Raw genomic sequence first — 24,515 nt, forward strand, 5'->3', positions numbered from 1 at the left:
TTGGGTTGTGTATTTTGGCAAGTAGGTAGAAAATGCCTAATCAGGAGTCTTGCAGTTTCTCCATGTAAATACAATGTTTGTTCTTGGGAAATGTTTCATCAAATTGCATCATATTTCTGATATGTTGTTGTAAGAAGTCAAAAGTGAAATTGATATAATGTGGTGTTGGAGATTTGCTTCTTGATTTCCTTGACATAATCTACCTTATTCGCAATGACAACTGCTGCTTTGTTATCTTGCTTGATTATTATGTCGTTGATACTCTTGAGATCTTGATGGCATCTGGTTCTTGATTGCTAGAATTGTTCTCTAAGGGGAATTTTTAATTGGCGGTAATGGCTTTAGCCTGTTGGCAGAAACATTCAGTTAGACATCCAGTTCAGGATTGCATCCATGGGGGGGGGGGGCACTGATGCAGTTTTTAAAATGCATCTGCAATTTGGTGTGATTTATAGTTGCATCTTATCCCGGGATGTATTGTTTTCATGATGGTTGTGTTTCGTTTCTTCTCTTGAAAATATTCTTGAAGTCACAAGTGGCCAAAAAATGCTTTATGGTCCCCACAGTGTTTATATTTTGTGTGAGTTTAATGTGTTTTTTGGATTTATTGTCTTATTAGACAAGTGCATTATGGATAGTTTGTCGCATTTCTTATAATAAAGAATTATAAACTAAATTCATATGGAAATGGGACATGTAAGACAGGTAAACACTTTGGCCAAACACAGTTCAGGCCAAATGTACTGAACCATTTCTCTGTTTTACTTCCCTCCATAGATGAAAGATTTCCCTTTGAAGCAAGTGTGGAATTCGTCTTCTCTTCTAGTCCAGAGAAAATTAAAGGTGAGTGAACAGCAGTTAAAGAGCAATGGATGCAGTACAACAAAGAGCAGCCCTTTAAATCCTAAGAAGACAGAATTAGACCCAAGGCTCAATTAGACTCAGTTGACTCAATTAGACTAAAGACTCAATCTTTCTTGAAGTAAAGCAAGGTCAGACTTATGTGGAAAGCTGCCAACACCATAGAAATATGAAGTAGAAATGCAAATAGAGAAATATGATGGAGTCGTGGAATTAATCAAAAACAGCACTCCAGATGGGAAGAATTCTCTGTCTTCCTTTGGCCTGGAACTCTTATAGTTGTAATCAAAACATCTGGAGGGCACCAGTTTTGAGGAAGGTCAGCTGAGAGCAAGACCAGCCCACTGAATGCATCACCAGCCATTTATCACAGCTCACGTTAAGCTTCTCCCTTTCGATCTCCTGCCTGCAGTTCCAGAAATGCAGCTGTTGGCCTGGAAATTCTATTTATCTCTCCGTAGAGAAAGTGCCTTGGGATCCATTTTTATTTTTGTAGGTATTTGTTAAATGTTTAACCTTTCCTTCAGGAGTTCAAGACTTAGCAGAGGAGATAAGAAGGCTTTCTGTTTGCTTAGACTCTATCGCAGCAGTAGTAGCTGCTTTGGCAGCAGACAGAGCATCGGCTGCCAGTCTAGGCCTCAGCAGCTTTTCCTGATCTAACGTTTTCTCAATTGATATTATGGTCAGGGTAAAATATATTGTGTGATTGTGACAAAGAATTGAGAAGACAGCAGGAAATGGGAAGAAAAAGGGAGGCGGCCAACCACAATCTAGAAGGTTTTGTTCTTGTAGAATGAAAAACAGTAAAATTCTATTTTTGGTTGACCTCTTTGGCTTGGAGTTTAAATTTTAATATCACAATGTTTACTCTTTCATTTCCTCCCCAAAATAAACACAAGAGTAGGACAGAGAGGCCTCAGGCAGACAAATAACTCATTTTCACTCTTATCCCCCTTCTGAAAGAGCATTTCTAATCTCATTCTTCAAATAACTCGAGCCATGAAAAGGAGGACACATTTTTCACTAGGCTTCTCCTGGTGATGTCCAGCTCAAGGAACTGGGCGACAAGGTTTCCTATGTCTCTTTTATGGCATCTTTTTAATATGTTCTGAAGGCAATATAATTGTTGCATTGCAAAAGATCACTATGTCCTGCAAATCAGAGGTTTTCATTTGAAAGTATTCAGTATAGCCTTAGTTCAGGATATTTATATCTCTATGTTTACTAGGAGAATTGTGAGAGTTATAGAATTTGCCTCCTTATTTTTGTCCCTGTGTATATCCATGAAAGATCAGCTAAATATTCTCTGAAAAAGAGATAAACAGGTCTGCAGTGTAAGTAACTGACCAATTTTACCCAGATTTCAACATTGTCACCAGCAGAACGTCTTGGTTTTTTGCAGCCATTTAGTTACAGAGGAGAAACAGAGGTGTACCCTGGGAAACCACTGGAGTGAAGGCTTGTGACATGCTCCCCCTCCCCCCAATTTTAGCTTGGTATCGGCAAGTAGGAGCAAAAGCACCCCCCAAAAAAATTTGGCTGCGTTTTACATGGATCAACAGCATGTTACAATGAGCAGCAAGATTCCTTGTGGGGCAATTAAAATGACAGCCATGTTAGTGTTGAGAAAAATGGCTACAGTTGGCACTCTAGTTTGATTGCTGGGCAAGTGGTAGACCTTTTGGAGAACTCCTGCCGATGATGCCGGTCCCTAACACTGAGTTTGGTGAGCCTGCAAAGAGTTAGCTGCATCAGACAAAAAATTTACCCAACTAGTCTTTCCACACATATGTATAACGGTGATGCACACTAAACAATGTCCTTCTTGCTGTGAAAAATGGAATTACACTATTTAGTTTAAGATGGCCATAGAAAAGCATTTGAGTTGTGGTGGCGCAGTGGTTAGAATGCATTACTGCAGGTGGCAGTTCGATTCTCACTGGCTCCAGGTTGACTCAGCCTTCCATCCTTCTTTGGTTGGTAAAATGAGGACTCAGATTATTGGGGGGGGGCAATATGCTGACTCTGTAAACCGCTTAGAGAGGGCTGCATAAGCACTATGAAGCGGTATATATGTCTAAGTGCTATTGCTTGTTGATCTTCTTGGGGCCACCTTGTCTTTTTTCCCCCCCAGGCCAAGAAACCTATAGAAACAATGCTGATGTTGCTGTGGATTACAGTATCTCTGATCCTATAGTCCGCTGGGATTCCTACGAGAACTTTAATCTGCACCATGAGGACAGCCTGGAAGGTATAAAAGGCCTGATCCCAGGGAACCCCATAGTACTTAGAACTCCAAGGCCAGATCACGCTGGCAAGGCTGCTGTTCTGCATCCGTGCAAGGGAGAAAAAAGGGGGAAGAATTTAGCATCTTACTCTGCTACAGACTTCAAACTGTACAATTATTATGAAAGTAGTTTGTGAATGATTGCTTGGAAAGGGTGAATAGAGTGGGGCTTAATAGAGTCCTAGGGCATGGTTTTATTCCGTTCTATAGTAGAAGCAGCAATTTATATTAAGGCATTGGATAGGTGTGTATTTGCATCATGCAGTGATACAAACTACGACCTATAGACTATCAATGGTCTGTAGTGACTCACTGCAGCCTCCCTACATTTTCTGCCAGAGCTTGCTTGTCATCTTAGCCCCCTCTGTTATTTCCTGCCAGTCAGCTGGTTCACAAAAATGGATCAATGTCTGAAAGCCAAAAAAAAGAGTTCTGTTGAAAAGCATCCTCGACCAGCAGGTTTGGACTATGAGTTGTTAACAGAGGCCACGTGAGATAACTCAAGTAGTACATCAATAATTTGGAACTAATTTTAGGGGAGGGTACCAATTTTAATTTTAAAAAGTCTTTAAAACTGAAGAATATACAAATGCAACTCTAAAGGTGCTTTCCCCCCAAAAGGCAACTAGACTTTCTTGGGTTTTTGTCTTTGAAAATGTTTCACTTCTCCTCAAAGAAGCTTCTTCAGTTCTAGTCACTACTGTATATGAAGTGACAATAGGAACTCCTAGACAAAAAGATAAGGAGTATATTTAAATGACAGATCCCTGCCATTTCTGAATGCTTATTTAATTGTCTGTAAAAAATTTGGGAAACATTGGCATAGCATGTACAAATTGCAGAGCTGAACAAACCATTGGTACAGAATTTTGGTTACCATGGCCCATACATGTATGTTTGTTTATAGTGGTATTATAGTATGGTCCTAGACCTTGGGAGGGGGTGTTCCCCCAAGACCCTCTCACATGTCTACAAAGTCAAAATTATTTGTCAGCTTATGTTAAAAAAATAATACCATATAAAAATCCCATCAAACAATCTTGAGCAGAGTTCCAGTTTTAATTTTTAATACGCTAAATGTTGATAAATATAATCTGTGCCAACAAAAGCTTTTTGGGGAAGGGTCCTCCATAATTTTTAAAAGTTGAAAGGGGTCTTGAGAGAAAAAAGTTTAAAAAACACCAATTTAGAGGAGGCTGCACATGCATTCTGCTCTACCTTGAAACATGGGTAAAGTTGGTGCTTTGTTTTGCATTGGTGAAATGGCTTTAGGCCAATACGTTTTTGCTGTGCCGTAGCAAGTTTGTGCTGTGCCACAGCCCAATCATCACAACAGAACTAAGTTGATCTCATTTCCTTCTCTCTTGATTCATAAGGAGTTTGAGACCAGCTCATTCTGGACATAGAGAGATGAATTCATCTCTTCCTACGTACACGCATATAAAAATGGGTGGCTTTTTTTTCTTTTTGGCTCCTGGGAGCTGTAATTCCACCAGCTGGCTTTTTCTCAGCCTATCCCCGATTACAAGTTTCCTCCCAATGTCCCGTTAAAGTAAACTTGTTAAGGACTAAAACAAATAAAATACCAACCGGAGTCATCAAATGGCAATTTAATCGTTGTGGTGTGCTTGCGTCAGATCCCAGAAAAGTTCCAACCGGATGGCCTCAAACTTCCTCCTCCTTCCCAGCAAGAACTGATGTCGGGAGAAAGGAGCCGTGTTTCAGAATGTGATTATTGTAGCTAGAGAATGCCATGCATTTGGGGGGGGATGGAGCCTAACAGTGACTTAGATTAATGAGAGGAGGGAAATAAAGAATTCGTAAGCCTGCTTCCTTTTTTTATGTAGCAAAGTAAATGCATCTCTGGATAAAAGCAGTAGTGGACTATTGCCCTCTGCTGGGCTAAAATATTTAAATTTAAGGCGTATTACAGGTAATCCTCGACTTACGACCACAACGGAGCCCAAAATTTCTGTTGCAAAGTGAGACATTTGTTAAGGGAATTTTGCCCCATTTTACGACCTTTCTTGTCACAGTTGTTAAGGGAACCTCTTCAGTTGTTAAATTAGTGTCACGGGGTTGTTAAGCGAATCTGGCTTCCGGATTGCCTTTGCTTGTCGGAAGATTGCAAAAAGGGGATCACATGATCCCAGGGACACTGCAACCATCATAAATGTGAGTCAGTGGCCATATTTCCTGAATTTTGATCATGTGACCCTGAGGAAGCCGCAACGGTCGTCAGTGTGAAAAAGCGATCATAGGTCACTTTTTTCAATGCCTTTGTAACTTTGAATGGTCACTAAATGAACTGTTGTAAGTTGAGGACTACCTGTATTGAGTTCGAGGTGAAATCTATTGGAAAATCCCTAGAAGACTTACTGAAATAGATTGGTTTGACTGCTGATTTAAAAACAAAAATGGTCAGTACCTAACACTAATACCTTGCATTTCTAACTTTGTAGTAGTAACTTTACGACCATTTCTTGCATTTACGACCTTCGCAGGTCTGTAAAGCAAAGAAAAGCTGAAATAAAATCCTAGGCACCATTGCAATTTCATTTAGTGACTGTTTCACCTAATGACTGAGTTGCCAGTCATTCTAGTACAAGTAGTCCTTAACTTACAAGCATTTGTTTAATGACCACTAAAAATGATTTATGGCCAGTCCTTGCACTTAATGAATGTTGCAGTGTCTCCCATGGGTCATATCAAAATTTGGGAGCCTGGTTATCAGCATGTATTTCCAATAGTTGCACCATCCCGGTGTCATGTGATCTGCGTTTGCAACATTCCTAACTGGCTTCTGGAAAGAGCAGAATGTTTCAGACAAGCAAAACCAATGGAGGAAGTCAGGTTTTTCTTAAGAGCTGTGTGATTCACAGCAATTACAGTGATTCGCTTAACAATTGTTGCAAAAAAAAAAAAGTCCTAAAATCAGTGCAACTCACTTAAACAACCACCTTCTCTAGCAGCGGAAATCCTGTTCCCAATTGTGGTGGCGCAGTGGTTAGAGTGCAGTTTTGCAGGCTGACTCTGCCCACTGCCAGCAGTTTGGTCCTGACAGGGCTTGAGATTGACGAAGCTTTCCATCCTTCTGAGGTCGGTAAAAGGAGGACGCAGATTGTTGGGGTCAATAGGCTGACTTTTTAAACCACTTAGAGAGGGCTGTAAAGCACTATGAAGCGGTACTTTATATAAGTCTAAGTGCTTTCCTATAAGCTGAAGACTAACTGCATATGAATTTATTTACATTATACATTTATTTCTTGTCTTATAATCCACCCACCCCCCGTAAACAACAAAAATGAACCAGATTAGATATTGTTCCAACTAGTCAAAACATTGATCATTTTCACACTTCACCATAATTCCGGCATAATTGTTTGCAAGTAGTGGACTGCATGGATCTCTCTTGTCATTCTTCTTGGTTCCTCCTGCTAGCAGAAATGGAAAACCTATCCCAAAAATTGCTCTCTTGGTTTATTTACTGTGCATCCTCTCTTGCTGGTTTCAAAGGAGCTGGAGATCAGAAGCCAAGAACAAACATGGCTTCTAATTCTGACCTATTTGGAAAAAAGTCAGAGCCGTCAAAATGCAAGTTTAGAACAGGGGTCCCCATCCCCCGGCCCATGGACCGGCACCGGGCCACGGCATGCCAGAAACCAGGCTGTGCAAACAAGCAAAGCCTCATCTGCAGGATGCAGGCAGTACATGAAACCATGCCCCCTCCAGTCTGCAGAAAAACTCCTCTCCACGGAACCGGTCCCTGGTGCCCAAAAGGTTGGGGGCCTCTGGTTTTAGAGGATAGTTTCCGCTGTAAATATTCCAAACGTAAACATCTAAACCTTTGAACTTATGAGCTGCTCAGTGTGGAAGTTCCAGACCACATGTAGGCAGTAAATGTTGAGCTCTCCTACAACTCTCTGATCTGGTTCCTCGCTTTTCCTTTGCAGATGTCTTACACACTCGGGGGCCTCTGGACGGAAGCCTGTACGCCCGGGTCAAGAAGAAAAATGAGCTGAGCCACTTGTCCTCTAGTAATGGCAGTCCAGGAAACCTAGAGTCTCCTCCACAGCAGGGTGGGCGTCTCCTGTCCATCAGCAGTGATTCGGGACACTCCTCTATGTTAACGGAGAAGGTGGAAGACAACACGCCTCCCTCCAGGCCTCAGCCCACACCAGCTGAGAAGGAAGAGTTGGATCGGCTATTGGGAGGATTTGGCGTCCAGCCTCAGCAGCCAAGTGAAGGGTCTTGTTCTCATTCGGTTTCCCCTTCTGCAACTAAAGAAAGAGAAACAGCCATCTTAGAGGATGAACTTTCCGACATAGGCCAACCAGGCAGCAGTTTCTCCTATCAGTCTCAGCGCTCTGGCCTGGCCCGCCATTGTTCTTGTCGTCTGGATTACTGTTCCCACAGCCCTGAGAGACCTCGCAATTTGTCCTATTATAGGCCGGAAAGTATTTTGGAGCGGCGGCAGCCCATCCATAACGGGGGGCACTCTCATCTGCATGCCGAGGGCTATGAAGAGAAACGACGTGTGTTTCGTTCTCTTTCAGAGGGCCTACAGCCCCATGCCTACCCCTATGGCCATGAGCTGCTGCCTCCTCACAGTCCTAGCCGGCGGGAGCACAATGAGCTGCTTATCTTGGAGGACCAGCCTACCTTTTTATGCCCATGCCAAGATTGCCAAGAAACAGCACGGGAAGAATCAAGGCTACCCATGGCTTCCTTCTACAACTTACACCTGGATCAGGAACCGGACTTCTGGGGGTTAGACAGGCCACCCTTGCTTCATCATCCCTTGCACCGGAGTGGGCAGCCAATGCCCATTCTAATGCCAACCGGCTATGGACACCATTCCATGCCCCATGGGCAGCATCATCAGGCTTTTAACTTTGAACCCAATGTGATGGCCACTCATTTAGGCCACGGGTTTCCAGCCCACCAGAGGCCCAAAGTAACGGAAGATAATGCAGAGGCCTTTGCTTATCCTCGCTACAGCTCAGCCTATCATCCAGTTCCACCATATACCTGTGGCAGAGCCCCAGTGAAGCCCTGCCTCTCCCCCTACACCTCGGGGTATTTGGGGTCTCCTCACTCGGGCTCCATTTCTCCAGCCAGCCCACTGTATCCGCCATCCCGGAAGCACGGATATGAACCAGCGGAGGGCAACGATGGATACTTACTGCCACCATCCACAGAACAATCGTGTGGTGAGTGACAGGAGTAAAGTTGTTCCTTCTCCAAGCCAGGAGAAAGAGGCAAGACAAGAGGGGATCCTTTTTCTGACATGATCAGTAATAATAATTTTTTTAAGCAATAGAAAAAAGGGCCAGTAATAGTAATATTTGGGACTAGAAAAAGAGCATTGGAAAAAAGCAGCAGGACCAGTATAGACCGGGGTAGGCAACCTTGGCTCTTTTATGACTTGTGGACTTCAACTCCCAGAATTCCTGAGCCAGCCAGGCTGAGGGGAAAGGGAGAGGTTTCCATGCTTAGTCATGCTGGCTCAGGAATTCTGGGAGTTGAAGTCCATGAGTCATAAAAGAGCCAAGGTTGCCTACCCCAGGTATAGACAATCCTTGGCTTACGACTGTAATGGGGCTGGCCCATCGTGGTTGTAAATCATGACATTTGTAAAACAGGTCAGTCACATCTTTTTGGGGTGACTGCTAAGCTAATACAACAATCATAAAGTGGCCACTGTGGACATATGAAGTGACTGCCATGATTGTTAAGCAAGCCAGCGGTTTGCTATGCGCACAGTTTTGCTGAAAACTGGAAGCAAAAGCCAGTTTTCAACAAAACCCTGGTAACCGCAAGGTGCTGCAAACAGCCATAAATATGGCTATGTTGTGGCGGGGGTGGGGTGGGCAATCCTTGGAACTTCAAATCTGGGTTGTAAGTAGTCCTATGTCTAGACTGGTCGCTAGGCATCCAGTTGTAAGTCAAGGTCACTTACGTTACAAGTGACCAGGTTCAGAAAGAGCCTTTAGTGTTCTCTGACCTTGGTTGTTTTCTTGCAATCATTTCATTACATATCATCAGTAGAGGGGAGAGTGGGATCTGCTTGTCCTTCCAGTCTTGGTGGTGTTTCAGCTTCCTCCTTGCTGGTTCCTTGATTATAATACTGTTTCTTTCCTATATTTCAGCGAACCTTGAACTGGGCAGACCCCAGTGAATTCCCCTGCTCTTGGCCCTAAGCAACACAATAAAGCCAGATAATTCTGTGCAGGCTTGTTTTATTTATATGAACCCATTGGCAGCAAAACTGAGCTTTTCTCAGCACAGATTTTGAAGGAATCAGTGTAATCTTATTTTTTTTTTAACATTTACCCCCAACATTTACCTTTTGAGTATTACTCTGCTAATGCTATCTATGTGTGTTGCAACTACTACATTACCATAAGCTTAGATTGATTCATAACATCTGCTAAAGTAACCAGTGTAATGTATTCAGAGAATTCTGTTAGGAGATTTTGGGTCTTCATTTCAAAAAACTTCGATTCCTAGGAACCTCTGAGGGGCTAGGAACAGCCTGCTAAGCTGGTATTTTTGATCTGCATCTCATTCATAGCCTACTTTTCTTCAAAAATAGGAGCTCAAGACAACATCTACCAACACACCTCTTCCTTTCTCTTTTATTTTCTTAACAGTCATTGAGGTAGATTCTGTTGAATAGGACCAGACAGTCCAAAGTCACCCCATTAGTTTCTTAGCTGAGTGAGGATTTGCACTTGGGTTTTCCCCAATCCATCATCACAATCCATTGCTATATTCTCTCTTTCTCTCTTTTTTAATGCGGAGCGTCCCAAACTAGCTGTCTGGCTTTGCTGTTCGTTAGTTTATTCTTTGGGAAGAACAAGAAGAGAGGAACAGTAGTTTTCCAAGAGGAACTGTAGTTTTCCAGATGGAGCTTTTAGCAGCAAGTGTTGATCTATTTTGGGAATAATTCAGCGACATTGAGAAGGTCCAGACGTTCTCCAGTCTGGTATTAAAGGCATGCTTGGTGCAAAGCCCCAGAATTGGGACTGAATTCCTATGACGTTATTTTGTGTCTTTGCTGACTGTCTTGTGCATCTCTTCCTTTCCTTTTCCTTAGAGCTTCAAGACTGCAGGGAGGGCATCCCCTGGCAAGACCTGCCCGCCTCCCTACAGCATCATCGGCAGGAGGTCCGAGCTGCTTGTACAGAAGAGTCTACCTCTCCCATGCCTGTGCACACCAGCAGTCCTGTATTCAACAACAACAGGTAACTTTATGTCTGAATGCACTGAGCCTTCCTAGACATTTGTTATATAGTGATACAAGTTAGAGTCAGAACTAGCACGACTCTGAGTTTATGCTTGAATCTGTGCTTGTAATGCAGTGCTATTCTGGAAAATCAGTTCCTTGAAGCTTGTAAGGCTTCCTTGGGGAACAGAACAATGATACTCCTTGAACTATAGTCTGATGTGGAGATTTCCTACAATACACAACCAGATAAATATTGGCTGTGGATAGCCAAGCAAAGAAACAAATGGATCAACAGCAAGTTAACCCAGAGTTCTCACTTGAAGTGCAAAGGACTGGTCTCAGATTATCACATTTTGAACATACTTTCTAAAGACCTACCTCTTTTGAGAAATCTATAATACTGGGAAAGGTAGAACTGAAGAGATGAGGACAACCAGCCACAAAGGAGATGAATTCAATTACAGTGGTAATAGGTTGTATCACACTCATGTCAGAAGCACCAAGGTGCTTCTGGGTTGAAACGATTCGCCAGTGACATCACCGTTGCCTGGGGGATGCCCACTTAGGGGCTCCTTTCAAGAGCTGGAGTGAAGGACAGGAGCTCACCCCACCCCACAGCAGCACATGGGTCTTAAATGCGGGCTTGCTAACTTCCAACCCAGCATCCTAATCACATGAACCACTGTGCTCCAGTAGCAATTATTGGAAGTAGCATTATTGGAAGACTTGAAGGACCAAACTGGGGACAGATCATCCTGAAGAATGTTTGTCTAGATGGCCACTAGAAGTTGACACTGACTTGACAGTATGGTTCATAATTAATCTGCGACAACACTGTCAAGACTAGTAGCCATAAATAGGTTTGTGATGTTTTCCCAGTCTTAATGCCTTTCAGATGGGTGGATGAACTTGCCATGTTCCCTAATTATTGTTGCCATGGCAGCAATCCTGGTATCCTAGGAATTAAAGCCACTCAGTGGAATATGTCAATGATGAGAAAGATTGCAGAAGGTGGGATGTCAGTTGGTCCTGTATTAGTATGTGGGAATGGCCTTGGGAGACAAGGGGAAGAAATACTGCCTAGGGAACCTAGAAAAGAACCTCCCTAATTGGACAGGTGGTAGAAAAGAGACAGCAGGAGACTTGTGATTTCAGACTTGCAGAATGGATGCCAGACTCTCAAATAGAACATGAACTAATTTTACTTTATTTTAAGGCTACTATCAATTATTTGACTAGCGATCTCAAAATCAAGAAATCTTCAAGGCTTTGAAATGCCATAAAAGATCAAACTTTATTGAATACACATCTCGGAACTGAAGAAGCAAAACCAGCTCTGGTTTTCCCATGCAAAAATCTGCCTAGTTAACAATAGCTTCCCAAAACCCCCACCCATTAAGTGTTCACATTGCCCATACTTCTTTGGTTTGTTATAAGAATGGTCCACTTCTCTGTCAGACATCTGCGTTAGTGACCTTGGCTCTCATGGTCCGTGGATGGCTTCTTAGACTCCTGTTTCCTTCTCACATTTTCTATCCCTCCCCCCCTGTTTCTATGGCAAGTTGAGTAGTGATAGAAGTTAGCAGGCATCTTAGCAATTCAACCTTGACAGCTACATTAACAGAGTCTTACAATGATAATTGTTTCAGTCAAATGTATTTGATGTAAACCAGTGGAACAGCTTGCCTCCAGAAGTTGTGGGTGCTCCATCATGGAGGTTTTTAAGAAAAGACTGGACAGCCATTTGTCTAAAATGGTATAGAGCAGGGGTAGTCAACCTTGGCTCTTTTATGATTCGTGGACTTCAACTCCCAGAATTCCTGAGCCAGCATGGCTCAGCTTGGAAACCTCTCCCTTTCCCCTCAGCATGGCTGGCTCAGGAATTCTGGGAGTTGAAGTCCACGAGTCATAAAAGAGCCAAGGTTGCCTACCCCTGGTCTAGAGGGTCCTGCTTGGGTGGAGGTTGGACTGGAGAAGCTGTATCATCCATTCCAACTCTATTATTCTGTTCTGTTATTCCAGTGGTTCTCAACCTTTTTAATGCCGCGACCCCCAACCGGTCGTAAGTCGAGGACTACTCAACCGGTCGTAAGTCGAGGACTACTCAACTGGTGCAGCACCGTTTGCAGAATGGGACTTTTGGCGGGCTCAGCAGGGCAGAGACAGCCTGGACAATTCCTATTGGCTTTTGAAAGCCAATAGAATTAGACTCTATTCAAGAGAGTCTATTCTATTGGCTTTCAAAAGCCAATAGAATAAAAGGGAGTAGCACAGCTAAGGAAAAGGGGAAAAAAATGGCGGACTGCGTTGTTTGGTGACCCCCGTGAAATGGTCATTCGACCTCAAATGGGGTCCCGACCCACAGGTTGAGAACCACTGTGTTATTCTTTCTATGATCAGGTGTATCCATCCCATCAAGTCCCCAAAAAGTCCAGAATGACCTCCAAGGTCCCTTCCTAACACTATGTTCTCTATGTTCTAAATTAAAGCGGACCTCCTCCCCCACCCCATAACATCTACATACTTCTGTATTTGCAGAACGTGCCAAGAAATCAAAGCTCTCTCTTTTGCTTGTAAACCTTGACTAAGAACACGTAGCCTGCATTGATTATGACATGGCTGAAGGATATTAAGAAATAATTAATATGCATGACTTCAAATATCTATACAACAATTTTATTAGAAGTCTTTTTACTTTACTTTCTATGATGGTTGACACTGGTTGTTTTAAATGCAAATTTGTAAGGAGTGTTGAAATCTCCCTTTAGGTCAGAGATCCCCAACCTTTTGAGCACCAGGGACTGGTTCAGTGGAGAGAAGTTTTTCTGTGGACTGGAGGGGGCGTGGTTTCATGTACTGCCTGCATCCCATGGATGGGGCTTTGCTTGTTTGCGCGGACCGGTTTCTGGCATGCCGCAGCCCGGTGCCAGTCCACAGACTGGGGGTTGGGGACCCCTGCTTTACGTGACAAGCCAGGAAACTTTTAAAAAGCTGGGAATTGTGGCCAGTTAGTCTAAATAAGCAAATTCATGGACTAGTAACATTTGTTTACCTATGGCTATCTTTTTATTTTTCGTTCTTTTTCACATGTAGTATTTCTATTTTGGGATCTGCACTGTTGGAATTGAAAGGATGCATTTCACCACAATCCCAGAAATTTCTTCCTCTGCCAATCTTTATAGAACTAGAATTGTGTTAGTCTTTGGGGGCAAAAAAATCAGGGAGTGCCTTTTCCGATGAACTTATTTTATTAAAGGGCAGAAGCTTTTGTGAGCTGCAACTCCCTTCATCAGATGCAACTTTTAATAATCTGCGTATGTCAGATGCTCCCCAACTCCTCCTGATTGTCTGCTAAACTTTACTGACGTTGTGCTTGTTGTCCTTGCAGCCCTGGATCCCGCAGGCTCTGCCACAAGACTGCCAGCCCTCTGGAGAACATGCTCCAATCAAACCTTGAGGAGCAATCCTCTCCTGGATACAAAAGAGCCCCTGAGAGAATGACCTCATCAGGGAACCCATCCCAAATCTTATCCCCAATGCAGGCTTTCGTGCACTTCCCTGCCTTCAGGCCACAAGCTAACGGAGCCCCCCAGAGGCCGGGCCTTCAGGCGCCACAGCTGTGTTCTCGCAATTACTGTGCTTCTGGTTCGCCACACGTGCCTCCTTCAGCCCCTGCCAAGCACTCTCCCTTCCTGGAAGGGCAGCAGCATCAAAATGGCTCTGATGCCTGCAGTCTTAGTGCTGCAGCGTTGCTGCCCCATGAGTTGCCCCCTCAAGACGCTGTGGGGCATCAGCCAGGCCCTATCATGGAGAGACAGCCCCAGAGGCTCACGCCCAAGGCTCCCTGCCCCAGCCAGCCCTCTCCTGGCTGCAGGACAGTCTCTGGTGCTCCAGCCTCGCCGACAACTCCGGCCATCTATAACGGGAGGTTGCAGAGTGAGCGAAATGAACTCGACATAAAGGGCCTTCCCCACAGTTCCAACCCCAGCCCCTCTCTTGGGCCCTGCTCACTCAGCATCCAGCCCCCGGCACTCGGCTGTGGCATTGCTGACACGCAGGGCTCACCGACTCCAGCTTTCCCCATTGCAACAGCCTACTACACAAGCACGGAAGGTAGTCCTGGCAGCCGGGAGCCCCAGCAGCCTCAGCAGCCTCCACTGCCTGAGAAACATCACCTACTGGCCACCAGGACCTGGGAGAGGAACTCACCACCTGGGCGTAGCCCAGGCTCTGCTCATCATGTCACCTTTGCCCCTGGGCTGCCTGATGGCAGTGCACCTGGCCCAGGTAATGTTCTCCAAGTAGGTGCTTGAGGTGCAGAGGGCGGAGGAAGACCTAGCTATTGCCTTCAGGCCTTCGCTTTTATACTTTGAGTCTGCTTTCCTAGTGCCTTTCTGTTGGCTCAGACCCTTAATTTCAATGATAAAGGACCTACATATAAGACACTGAGATGATTCAGTCCTTTCTCCTTGGCTGTTTCAACTCTGTTGCTTCAGATGCTTGATAGAAACGTTCCTGTGATTGATCCCTGTCTGTCTGTCTGTCTGTCTGTCTGTCTCTCTCTCTCTCTCTCTCTCTCTCTCTCCTCTCTTCTCTCTCCTCCCCCCCCCCAATGGCTGATCTTGGAAAGCAAAGTAAGGTCAGATCCAGTTACCACTTGGGTGGATGACCACCAGGAAATCCTAGGTTATACTTTAAATGGGAAGTCAAAGAAATTATTCTAAAAGATAGCAGTATGTCACTTCCATGCCTACTACAAAGTACATGGGTGGATGTGTCAATAAGTAGCAGGACTCAAGCTGACTCAAAGGAGAGTCATTATTTTACAGTCCCATAAACTTACAATTTAATTATGTAAGCAAAACATTTCTAGCCCACTGTACCATTAGCTATCTAGCCCCCTCTAGCCTTCAGTAGCAAATATTATTGTGGATGTTCTAAGTCTATTAAACCTTTATGCTTGCCTGCATTTTGGAGAGGAAACTTCTATTTTGCTTCTTTCAGATCTTCAGCAAGAGAACCCAGTTAGCGTCAAATTTGTCCAAGATACGTCAAAGTTCTGGTACAAGCCCCACTTGTCTCGGGACCAAGGTATGCAACTCCCAAACAATTTTGGCTGCTTTGTCTGTGATTTAACACAGTCAGTATTTGACATTTTCTTTCTAGGGCAGGAATAATTCTTGACTTGGAGCAGCCAATCCCACATGCTTATATGCAGGCCGCCTCCATCTTCCTGTACAGAATGTTCCTGTTTTTAAAAAAGCACCACGATCCAAGTTGGTGACCCCACTCCATGTGTTGCGCTGGTTGCAGATTTATGGACAGGATGCAGTTTGCCTCCTGCAGTTCCAGTGGAAACATGCTTTTTGCTTCCTTCACCTTAAGTCCCCCTTCCTTGCTAGTCTCACATGTGCTGGATGGATCAGAGTACAGGGAATATTGCTAGGTCTGTAACTGGCTCAATCGGTTCTTCGGTGATCACTGTTAAGAGCTGCTGTTTATTATCCATGTAAGCAGTCATGGATAATGACTGCTTACATGGATAACCACCGGTCCATGGATTGGCACCAGTCCATGGCATGCCAGAAACCGGTCCGTGCAAACAAGCGAAGCCCCATCTTCAGGATGCAGGCAGCACACAAAATCACGCCCCCTCCAGTCCACAAAAAAATCTCTTTCCATGGAACCAGTCCCTGGTGCCTAAAAGGTTGGGGACCTCTGGCCTAAAGCCCTAGCAGCTGATCTGTGCCAATTAACTAAGAATGCAACCACACTCTTCTTCACTTCAACATTCAACATTCTGGATAGGCCAATACAGTAACAATGGTATTGTGTATAGATGATGAAGGTTAACCATGCATACGTATCTCCATGCCTCCATCTATTCTGCACACAAATTCTTCTCTTTCTCTCAGTCCAACCTTCCTCCAGTGAGTCACAGGGCTTGTGTATAAGAATCTGAACCGCAAAGAGAAAGCCAGACAACTATACAGCTTATCTGTTTCTTCCCCAGTGCGTGACTATTCCATACGCCTGTAGTTTTCAATGAAAGACTGCTAAGGCTGTTGGGCTCTTGCCTTGTAGCCGCATGAAAGTTTTCATTTTTATCAGGCGATCTGATAAGCAAGATAAGACTACTGGCCATCTCAGTGCTGTTTCCAATTTTGCCATCTTTCCCATTTTCTCATATTTTGCAGCCATCATTCTCTCATGTTTCCACTGCCTCTTTAATGTCATGTTGCCAAGCATCCTTTTTCATAGGTCCCATTAGCATAACTCCATACTCTCCTCTGGCAACTCATAATATAATGCCATAAGCAGCTTCCACATATTTACATCTACTTTCCATTTATTTTGTAGGAAGATTAAATTATCGTTTAATACAGAGCTCTTCATCCTTTTGGGCTCCAGGGACCGGTTTCGTGGAGAGAGGTTTTTCCGTGGACCAGAGGGGTGTGTGGTTTTGTGTGCTGCCTGCATCCCACAGATGGGGCTTTGCTTGTTTGTATGGACCAGTTGCTGGCATATTGTGGCCCGGTACCGGTCCACAGACCGGGGGTTGGGGACCCCTGATCTAATGCTTTTTTTAAAAAAGGACTCATTGTTTCTCTTGCTATTGCCATTCTACATTTACTCTAATGTCTTTTACTTCCTTCCTTTTCTTTTAGGTCCATTCCCTCCCCCCCAGCTTCTTATTACCCTTGTATGTTTGATTCATTCTCTGTTATCATAAACAAATCAACTGTGCTTTAAAAATTCGAAGAGCATTCATGTTCTGCAGCTACTTAATTTTTATGTAATAGGTTTACTTTTCATCCTGGCCTTGCCAGATTTTTGTTGAATGGCCCCTGACACCCCACCAGGGCCAGATGTAGCCCTCAGCCCAAGGACTGCTATGTTTGATACAGTTTTTCATACAGCTCTAATAGAACTTTACCTTTCTGTATGCCAATTACTGACATCTTTTTTTATTTTTTTCTATTTCTTTCCTCTTTCTGAACAGCCATTGTTCTTCTGAAGGACAAGGAACCTGGCACTTTCCTCATTCGGGACAGTAACTCCTTCCAGGGGGCCTATGGTTTGGCTTTGAAAGTGGCAACACCTCCACCCAACAGCATCAACCATTCCACCAAAGGTAAGGGAGGAAAACACTCTCCATCATCTCTCCGCATCAACCTTCAAAAATGAAATAGCTCAACTGCTCAGAGCTAAGTAGTCTGTAGCCCTCTAGATATCTGGGCAACTTACACCTTCTGCTACCACTCATTGTAGGCCTGCCTAGCTGGGGTTGCCTAGAGTTGTGGTTCAGCAACCTCTGATGCCAAACCAGGACTTGGAACAATATTACTACCTTCCAATAATTTAGAACGATATGATGACCACCTTTCATAAAATCATCAGTCCTCTTAGTAGTTTATTGTCAGCTACACCTATTGAGGTGCTAGCTTTGAGAAATGCATTTGACAATTCTAAAAGTAAATACTATCGACACTAGGATGAAAGCAACCTGGAAGTAAGGAGAAACTTGCTAATAGTGAGGACAATTAACCAGTGGAACGGCTTGCCTTCAGAAGTTGTGGGTGCTCCATCACTGGAGGTTTTAAAGAAGAGACTGGACAGCCACTTGTCTGATATGGTATAGGGTCTCCTGCTTGAGCAGGAGGTTGGACCAGAAGACCTCCAAGGTCCCTTCCAGCTCTATTCTGATTCTGATTCTCTGCATAAAGTGCCCTGCCAGCAACAGGATGAACTCCATTTTAGCCTCTTCTTTGGGAGCAGGCTGGATAGGAAACGTTGGGAGAAAGAGAACAGCCATCACTAACTGATGCCTTTTCCTATCTTAGGAGACCCGGCTGAGCAGCTGGTGCGCCATTTCTTGATCGAGACAGGACCCAAAGGGGTGAAGATCAAGGGTTGTAACAATGAACCCCATTTTGGTAGGTAACACTGGGGCTGGACCTTAAATGGAAAAGATTCTAGTATGAGGGTTATGCAGAATTAGACTAATGTCCAGCCCTCAGCCTATTCTGAAAAATGGTCAGTTCAGATTTATGATATGAGCAATCTGTGTCTATGTTTAGCCTGGCAAACTCCTGGTTTGGAAAGGGAGGGAAGAGTGGGAAGGGAAATAGGAGATGTCAGAGAAATAATTGCTTGTTTCACCCATTCTTGGTTTAATGCCACCCACCAGTAGCATCAGCCCCACCCAATTATAAAGCCCAGTTATAATCAAGTATAGCTCTTGATTAAAATAGCATAGCTCCCACCCTGGGAGCATCTTCTGAGCAAATGAGTGACTCTTTTGGGAGGTTCCTTAATAAATTAGAATCCTTAGCATAGGAAGCTGATCACCAGTCAGGGTTAAGGGTGCTGGGATGAGGGTTGAATGATTAAGAAGACAGTATGGGAGACAAACCCTTGACTCAACATGATTTTTGTTGTTGTTTTTCCTTTTACAGGCAGCCTGCCAGCATTGGTCTCCCAGCACTCCATCACCCCACTCTCGTTGCCTTGCCAACTCCGTATCCCAAGCAAAGGTAGGCGGGTGGGAAGTTGCTCAGAACCCAGAGACTGGAGAGAGATGGAGGCAGATGAAATTAGTGGAAATAAATGCTAAAAGAAGAAATTACATGTGTTGGGGATCAGCCTCCCCCTTCAAGGTCCAACACAGTGGTCCCCAAGATGGCACTGGGACATCCATGTGCCCGCAGCCTCCCTCCTTGATGCCTCCAGATTTTTGGCTCCATCTCCCTTAAACCAAATGACTTTTAATTTTTTAAAAATAGGAATCTGGTCTGTTGCAAAGGAAAATGCCAGCCGCCAACATATTTATTTTCCAAGAATGCCTCTGAGCAATTAATAGGCCCCACAAATATTCTTAGAAAATAAAATGATGGATGGCATTGCACAGCCTTGTGCAATGTTTACAAGTGTTCCTATTTACATAGAAAAAAGACAAATGTAAACAGGGGTTGTGGGGAATCCTATGTGGATTCCTGGGATGAAACGGCAAATAACTTTCAGGAAAATTGATGTTTTGTAATTGGTTAGATTCCTATAAAGACCATTTTGTAAGAAGCAAATCTTCTCTGTGGTCATCTTGCAGGATAACCCACTGCTTGTAATTCCTAATGTGTCCATAGCCCAAAATTATTGGGGACTCCCTGTTCTAACACCAAATGAGAATGAGTGAGGAATGACACAAGGGCCAACTGCCCAGCCAGTGTAGTTCTTTCACTTCTTGCTCTCCATAGTAATATTGGTTAGTGACTTATAGACTGTAGTAACGCAGTGATTAGAATGCAGCACTGTAGGCTAACTTACTGCCCACTGTCAGGAGTTTGATTCTGAACGGCTCAAGGTTGACTCAGCCTTCCATCCTTCCAAGGTCAGTAAAATGAGGACCCAGATTGTTGGGGGGCAATAGGCTGACTCTGTAAACCGCTCAAAGAGGGCTATAAAGCACTGTGAATCAGCATATAAGTCTAAGTGCTATTGCTATAGGCTACCCTGACAGGCCGATGTGGGCAAAATGTGGCACTCTGAATACTACTGCAGGACAAGTGCACTAGTCCCAGTCTATATGGTGAATGATAAGAGCTGCTCAGGGTTGCCATTTACAAAATTCTGAGGAGCCATGGGTTGCTTACCTCTTAGCACAGCTATAAATCAGAGCAGCTTTATCATAGAAACCTCATCTAGAAGAAGTCGAGTGAGCAGAGGGACCAATTTTTGCCCAGAGGCATACCCAATTCCCAGCCTAGCAAATGGTAATCTCAACAGATGGAAAGTACTGGGTCGATCAATATTTTCAAACTTGGCAACTTTAAAACATGTGGACTTCAATTCCCAGAATTCCTCAGGCGGCAAGCTGGGAGTTGAAGTCCATATCTCTTATAGTTGCCAAGTTTAAAAGACACTGCTGTAGAGGACATACATGGTATTACTGTTCCACATTGTCTGACTTCTGCTTTTCAGATCTCACTGAGGAAAGACCAGAGCTGGCCGTTCCCACCAATATGAGCACTGCTGCTGACTTGCTGAAGCAGGGAGCAGGTAAGCACTGGGGGTGGGGGGGGGGGAAAGAGAGACAAAGGGTAAGTGGCTGTGTGAACACTCAAGAGAGACAGCAGTGTTAAAAATATGAATGATGTAGCAGGAATCAGTTTATCCAGGCCAAATTAGGGAAACCTAATTTGTAGGCAGACAGTAGTATTAATTTACCTCATGTATTTATTTGATTTCTAACACAATTCTGGAATTTAAGTCATTAATCAAGAGTCAGCCAAATTAAAGAAAGCCACATTCTGTAATGTAAACGGATTGTGTCAATGTATTTTCCAATTGTCTTGTTCATGCTGGTCGCAAGGGAACAGGCAAAGAGAAATGCTCAACACTAAATAAAATTTGGCGGGAAATCTTCTTCAATTTTCTTCAACTCTACCAGGGTAATCCCAGCTGAGGCAGCTGTTGAAGATGGGAAGAGATGCCAGAGCCACTTTAGTACCAATATATGGCAAGCTTTGTGGCTATAATAGGACAATTGCCAATGGGGGCATTGGGGAACTCTTAGCGCTCTGTGTAAGAGCTACAAACTCAAAGTAGGATGCAGTTTGGTGGAAAGAAATGGAGGGGAAAGGCCTTTTTTCTCTGACTGCTTATTTTTTCCTGTAGGCACACCCCTCCTAGATGACTCTTTCCCCAAAAAACAAACATCTGATTCAGAGTTAAGTTTCAGACGTTAAATAACGGACCCCCTAAGAATCCACAAGATGCTTCCAATAAAAAATAAAACATGCCCGTTAATTAGGCCCCTCGAATGAAGGTGGGGAGATACGGCACGGCTACGAATGAAAGATGACATCTTCTGACTCGTCCATATAATTCTGTAAACAGTCAGAGTCATTGCACATCAAAAACCTCGTGTGAATATAATTTAAGTCAGGGGTCCCCAACCTTTCTGGGTTGGCGGCCCAGTGGGAAAGGGAAGGGGCAGGCACCTTTATGTGCACGTGCGCACACACGCCAATGTGGCTGCGGCACATGCGCACAAACGGGGCTGCAAGCATGTGCACTCCGCAAATGGGGCTGCTAGTGCTGGTGCGAGGGTTGCAGCGAAGCTAACACCGGCATGATGGTCACGGCAAGGCTGGTGCCACCGCAAGTGGGGGTGAGTGCATTCACCTGTGTGCGCGCACTGGCCAGCCACTTGCACGGCTCAGTGGCTAAGAGGGCCACAGCCCACAGGTTGGGGGCCTGTGATTTAAGTGCATAGGAGCTTGGATAAACTGGAGATCCCTTGGGGGATCAGTAATTATTCTGGAAGGCCTTCTTGCTTTTTTAAAATCTGGTATTCTTTTCCTCACTATATTCCCAAATTGCAGCCTGCAGCGTGCTTTACCTGAGCTCTGTGGAAACAGAGTCCCTGACGGGGCCACAGGCTGTGGCGAAGGCAACCACCAGTACCTTGGCTGCTACTCCCCATGCTTCGGCCAGTATCGTTCATTTCAAGGTGTCAGCCCAAGGCATCACTCTCACAGACAACCAGAGGAAGTAAGTCTGCCTGCCTCTCCTCCCAGGCACCATGGTATCCTTCCTTTATGCAGCTGCAAACTCCTCCTTTCATTATCAACCTTTCAAGGTAGGCCAGGTCAGGAAACAGATACAAGAAATACTAGAACTCTCCTTTTTTGATACGGAATCTTGAAAGCCTGACACATCCCATTCCCTTCCTCTTATGCCAGAGAGTTAATTAAAGTGGACTGTTTTATGTTTCTTTCTCTCAGTTTGTTTTCCTGGATTGAGCTCATGTTTTGCTAACAAGCACTGCAGTCAGTATCCAAAGTCTTCTCTGTGCTTCTTACAGATGTTCACTGCTCACATGCCTTGTTCCTTAATTGTCTGGATGTCCCTTTCTTCTCTTCCCTCTTCCCATTGCTGGCTTCTGCAAGCCTATGGATGAAGCTGTGGGGTGGTCTTCCCTTGTATTCAGGAAACTTTCTTTCTTCTCATAGGCTGTTTTTCCGGCGTCATTATCCAGTCAACACCGTTACCTTCTGCAGCATGGATCCTCAAGACCGCAGGTAACCAACCATCTTGGTTCTTGCATAGCTTGCACCCTGCTTTTGTCCATGGAAATCCATGTCAGCCTAGACACTAGGGAATCTATGCTTAGCAGTTCAGCATGCACACTATATGCAGAAAGAGCCAGGCTTAATCTTCTGCAACTCAAGGAAGATGCCTTGCAGAATTGCTAGCAGTCTCAGTAGGCAATAACAAATTTGTTGGACCAATTGCCTGATATCTTGTTAATGAAGCTTGGAATTCAGTGTCGATCCTATATCTCTGCTCAAAGTGTGCTGTGATGGTGAACAGTGCTTGGCTTATGAGACCAGGATGTGTGTGGTAGTTTCTACAGTTGTAACTGTGAAGTTGCCTGTGTGGATTGCTCCTGGCCTTTAAACCATGGGCCGCGATAAGGGCGTGTTTCATTTCTTGAGGTTCTGTGAGTTGATCATCTGATTGTTTTCATGTGTACAACCAACTTTTCTTATTTGCACTATGACTATCATTATAAGGTGCATATTGTAAGAAAGGCATGCAGTATTTTATAGCGTAAGGATCCTTGGATGAAAAAGGGCTAGCTTGTGGGATCCTTGTCAATAACATTTTGTTCTTCATATGTAGAGATGTGTTGTTGAACATGACTTGCAGCTAAACTGCTATAAGCTCATTGTACTTAGAGGGTTACTTCTACTTTTCAACTTACTTTCATTTCAAAGTATTGTGCATTATTTAATAAAAGAACCTTGCTTTGATTTTTTTTTCCTGTTTCCTATCTTTGCAGTTTCAAAAACACGATAGTTGCACTGCTTCAGTGACATTAACATAATCTGGAGTTATATTATACTTCCTCCCTTTTAAATAGAGATAGGTACAAAATGAAAGCAAGAGTGCTCTGCAAACACATCTTGCATTTCTATTTTTTTAAGTGTATTAAATATTATGAAGTATGCATATACTTCATAAGTATATGAAGCTATTCAATTCTCAATTCCTTGAAATTTCAGTAGGTGGAGATATTTGAACCAGGAGAAATATTTAAATCAAGAGAGATACTTAAACTAGGAATGGAGAGCACATTTTCAGCCAATATTGGCTGAAACTTAAGGACTTGGGATCCCCATTGCAAATCCCCATTTCTGATTAACTTCTGTTGCTCTAATTACAGAGTATTTTCTTCCTTTTTACGCAAAGTACAGTGTCTTTCTGTGAAGCAGCACTGCTCCTACAGTGTGTTTTGTGAGTCTGCTTTAGAGGCTACTGATTAGGGAAGAGCATTTGCTTAACCTGACTCTATGTTTAATTCTAGGTGGGCCAACACAGATGGCACTACAGCCAAGTAAGTAATGGAAAGACCAAAAGTCATGAAAGCATATGATAACAAGATCAAGTAAAGCATTAATTTAAGATCAAAGTATATAGTAACATGTTGATACATTGTATAATACAGCAGCCCCCAACCTTTTGGGCACCAGGAACCGGTTCCGTGGAGAGAGGTTTTTCCGTGGACCGGAGGGAGCGTGGTTTTGTGTGCTGCCTGCATCCCGGGATGGGGATTCTCTTGTTTGCGCGGTCTGCTTTCTAACATACCATGGACCTATGCTGGTCCACAGACTGGGATTGGGGACCTCCTGATATAATACATTGACTTTTTAAATGTGGAAGACTTTGCTTGGATCAGATTTTAGATTGAAATGTCGTGACACCCTTCTATTACCAACATTTAAGTTCTATTTTTGTATGCTGACAACACTGAGTTTGCTTTCCCAACTGCTGACCAAAAGCCAGATGTTTATCCTTCACATCAAACATTGACGATTATTGTTAGTATCTATTTGAATCCTTTTGTCTATTGTTGGACTAGTGCCAGCTTCTTTTCCTAGAAACCATATCCCAAATATCTATTTTTTTCTTTTTTTCCCCCTCAATGTGACTAATTTGTTCTTGCAGCTGGTTCATAAATTATGATGTCTCCCATATTTCCTGGTATTAGACTTAACAAACACATTTATGATTTCAGTTCAAGTGTTATGTTTAGGTTTTTTGAATATTTTAATCTATTATTTTCCA

The 24,515-nt window shown here is 43.8% G+C and overlaps 1 protein-coding gene across 7 annotated transcripts in view; it reads left to right on the top strand.

Annotated features, from left to right (window-relative positions):
• The window catches only part of TNS2 (tensin 2), a 140,348-nt gene that overhangs the window by 112,982 nt on the left and 2,851 nt on the right, over positions 1-24,515 (top strand). For 6 of the 7 annotated variants that reach the window (XM_039344751.1, XM_039344755.1, XM_039344752.1 and 3 more), the window contains 13 exons: positions 778-843; positions 2,996-3,112; positions 7,102-8,361; positions 10,251-10,398; positions 13,771-14,669; positions 15,387-15,473; positions 17,386-17,517; positions 18,227-18,319; positions 18,842-18,919; positions 20,361-20,438; positions 21,767-21,935; positions 22,397-22,465; positions 23,755-23,784. In XM_039344751.1, coding sequence (XP_039200685.1) covers positions 778-843; positions 2,996-3,112; positions 7,102-8,361; positions 10,251-10,398; positions 13,771-14,669; positions 15,387-15,473; positions 17,386-17,517; positions 18,227-18,319; positions 18,842-18,919; positions 20,361-20,438; positions 21,767-21,935; positions 22,397-22,465; positions 23,755-23,784 — 3,226 coding nt within the window. Of the gene's footprint in view, positions 1-777; positions 844-2,995; positions 3,113-7,101; positions 8,362-10,250; positions 10,399-13,770; positions 14,670-15,386; positions 15,474-17,385; positions 17,518-18,226; positions 18,320-18,841; positions 18,920-20,360; positions 20,439-21,056; positions 21,109-21,766; positions 21,936-22,396; positions 22,466-23,754; positions 23,785-24,515 lie in introns of all 7 variants that reach the window. The other variant, XM_039344754.1, reaches the window with a different exon arrangement.

This window comes from Crotalus tigris, unplaced genomic scaffold (assembly GCF_016545835.1).
Source record: "Crotalus tigris isolate CLP2741 ecotype Arizona unplaced genomic scaffold, ASM1654583v1 scf7180000017937.1871474, whole genome shotgun sequence".
Lineage (NCBI taxonomy): Eukaryota > Metazoa > Chordata > Lepidosauria > Squamata > Viperidae > Crotalus > Crotalus tigris.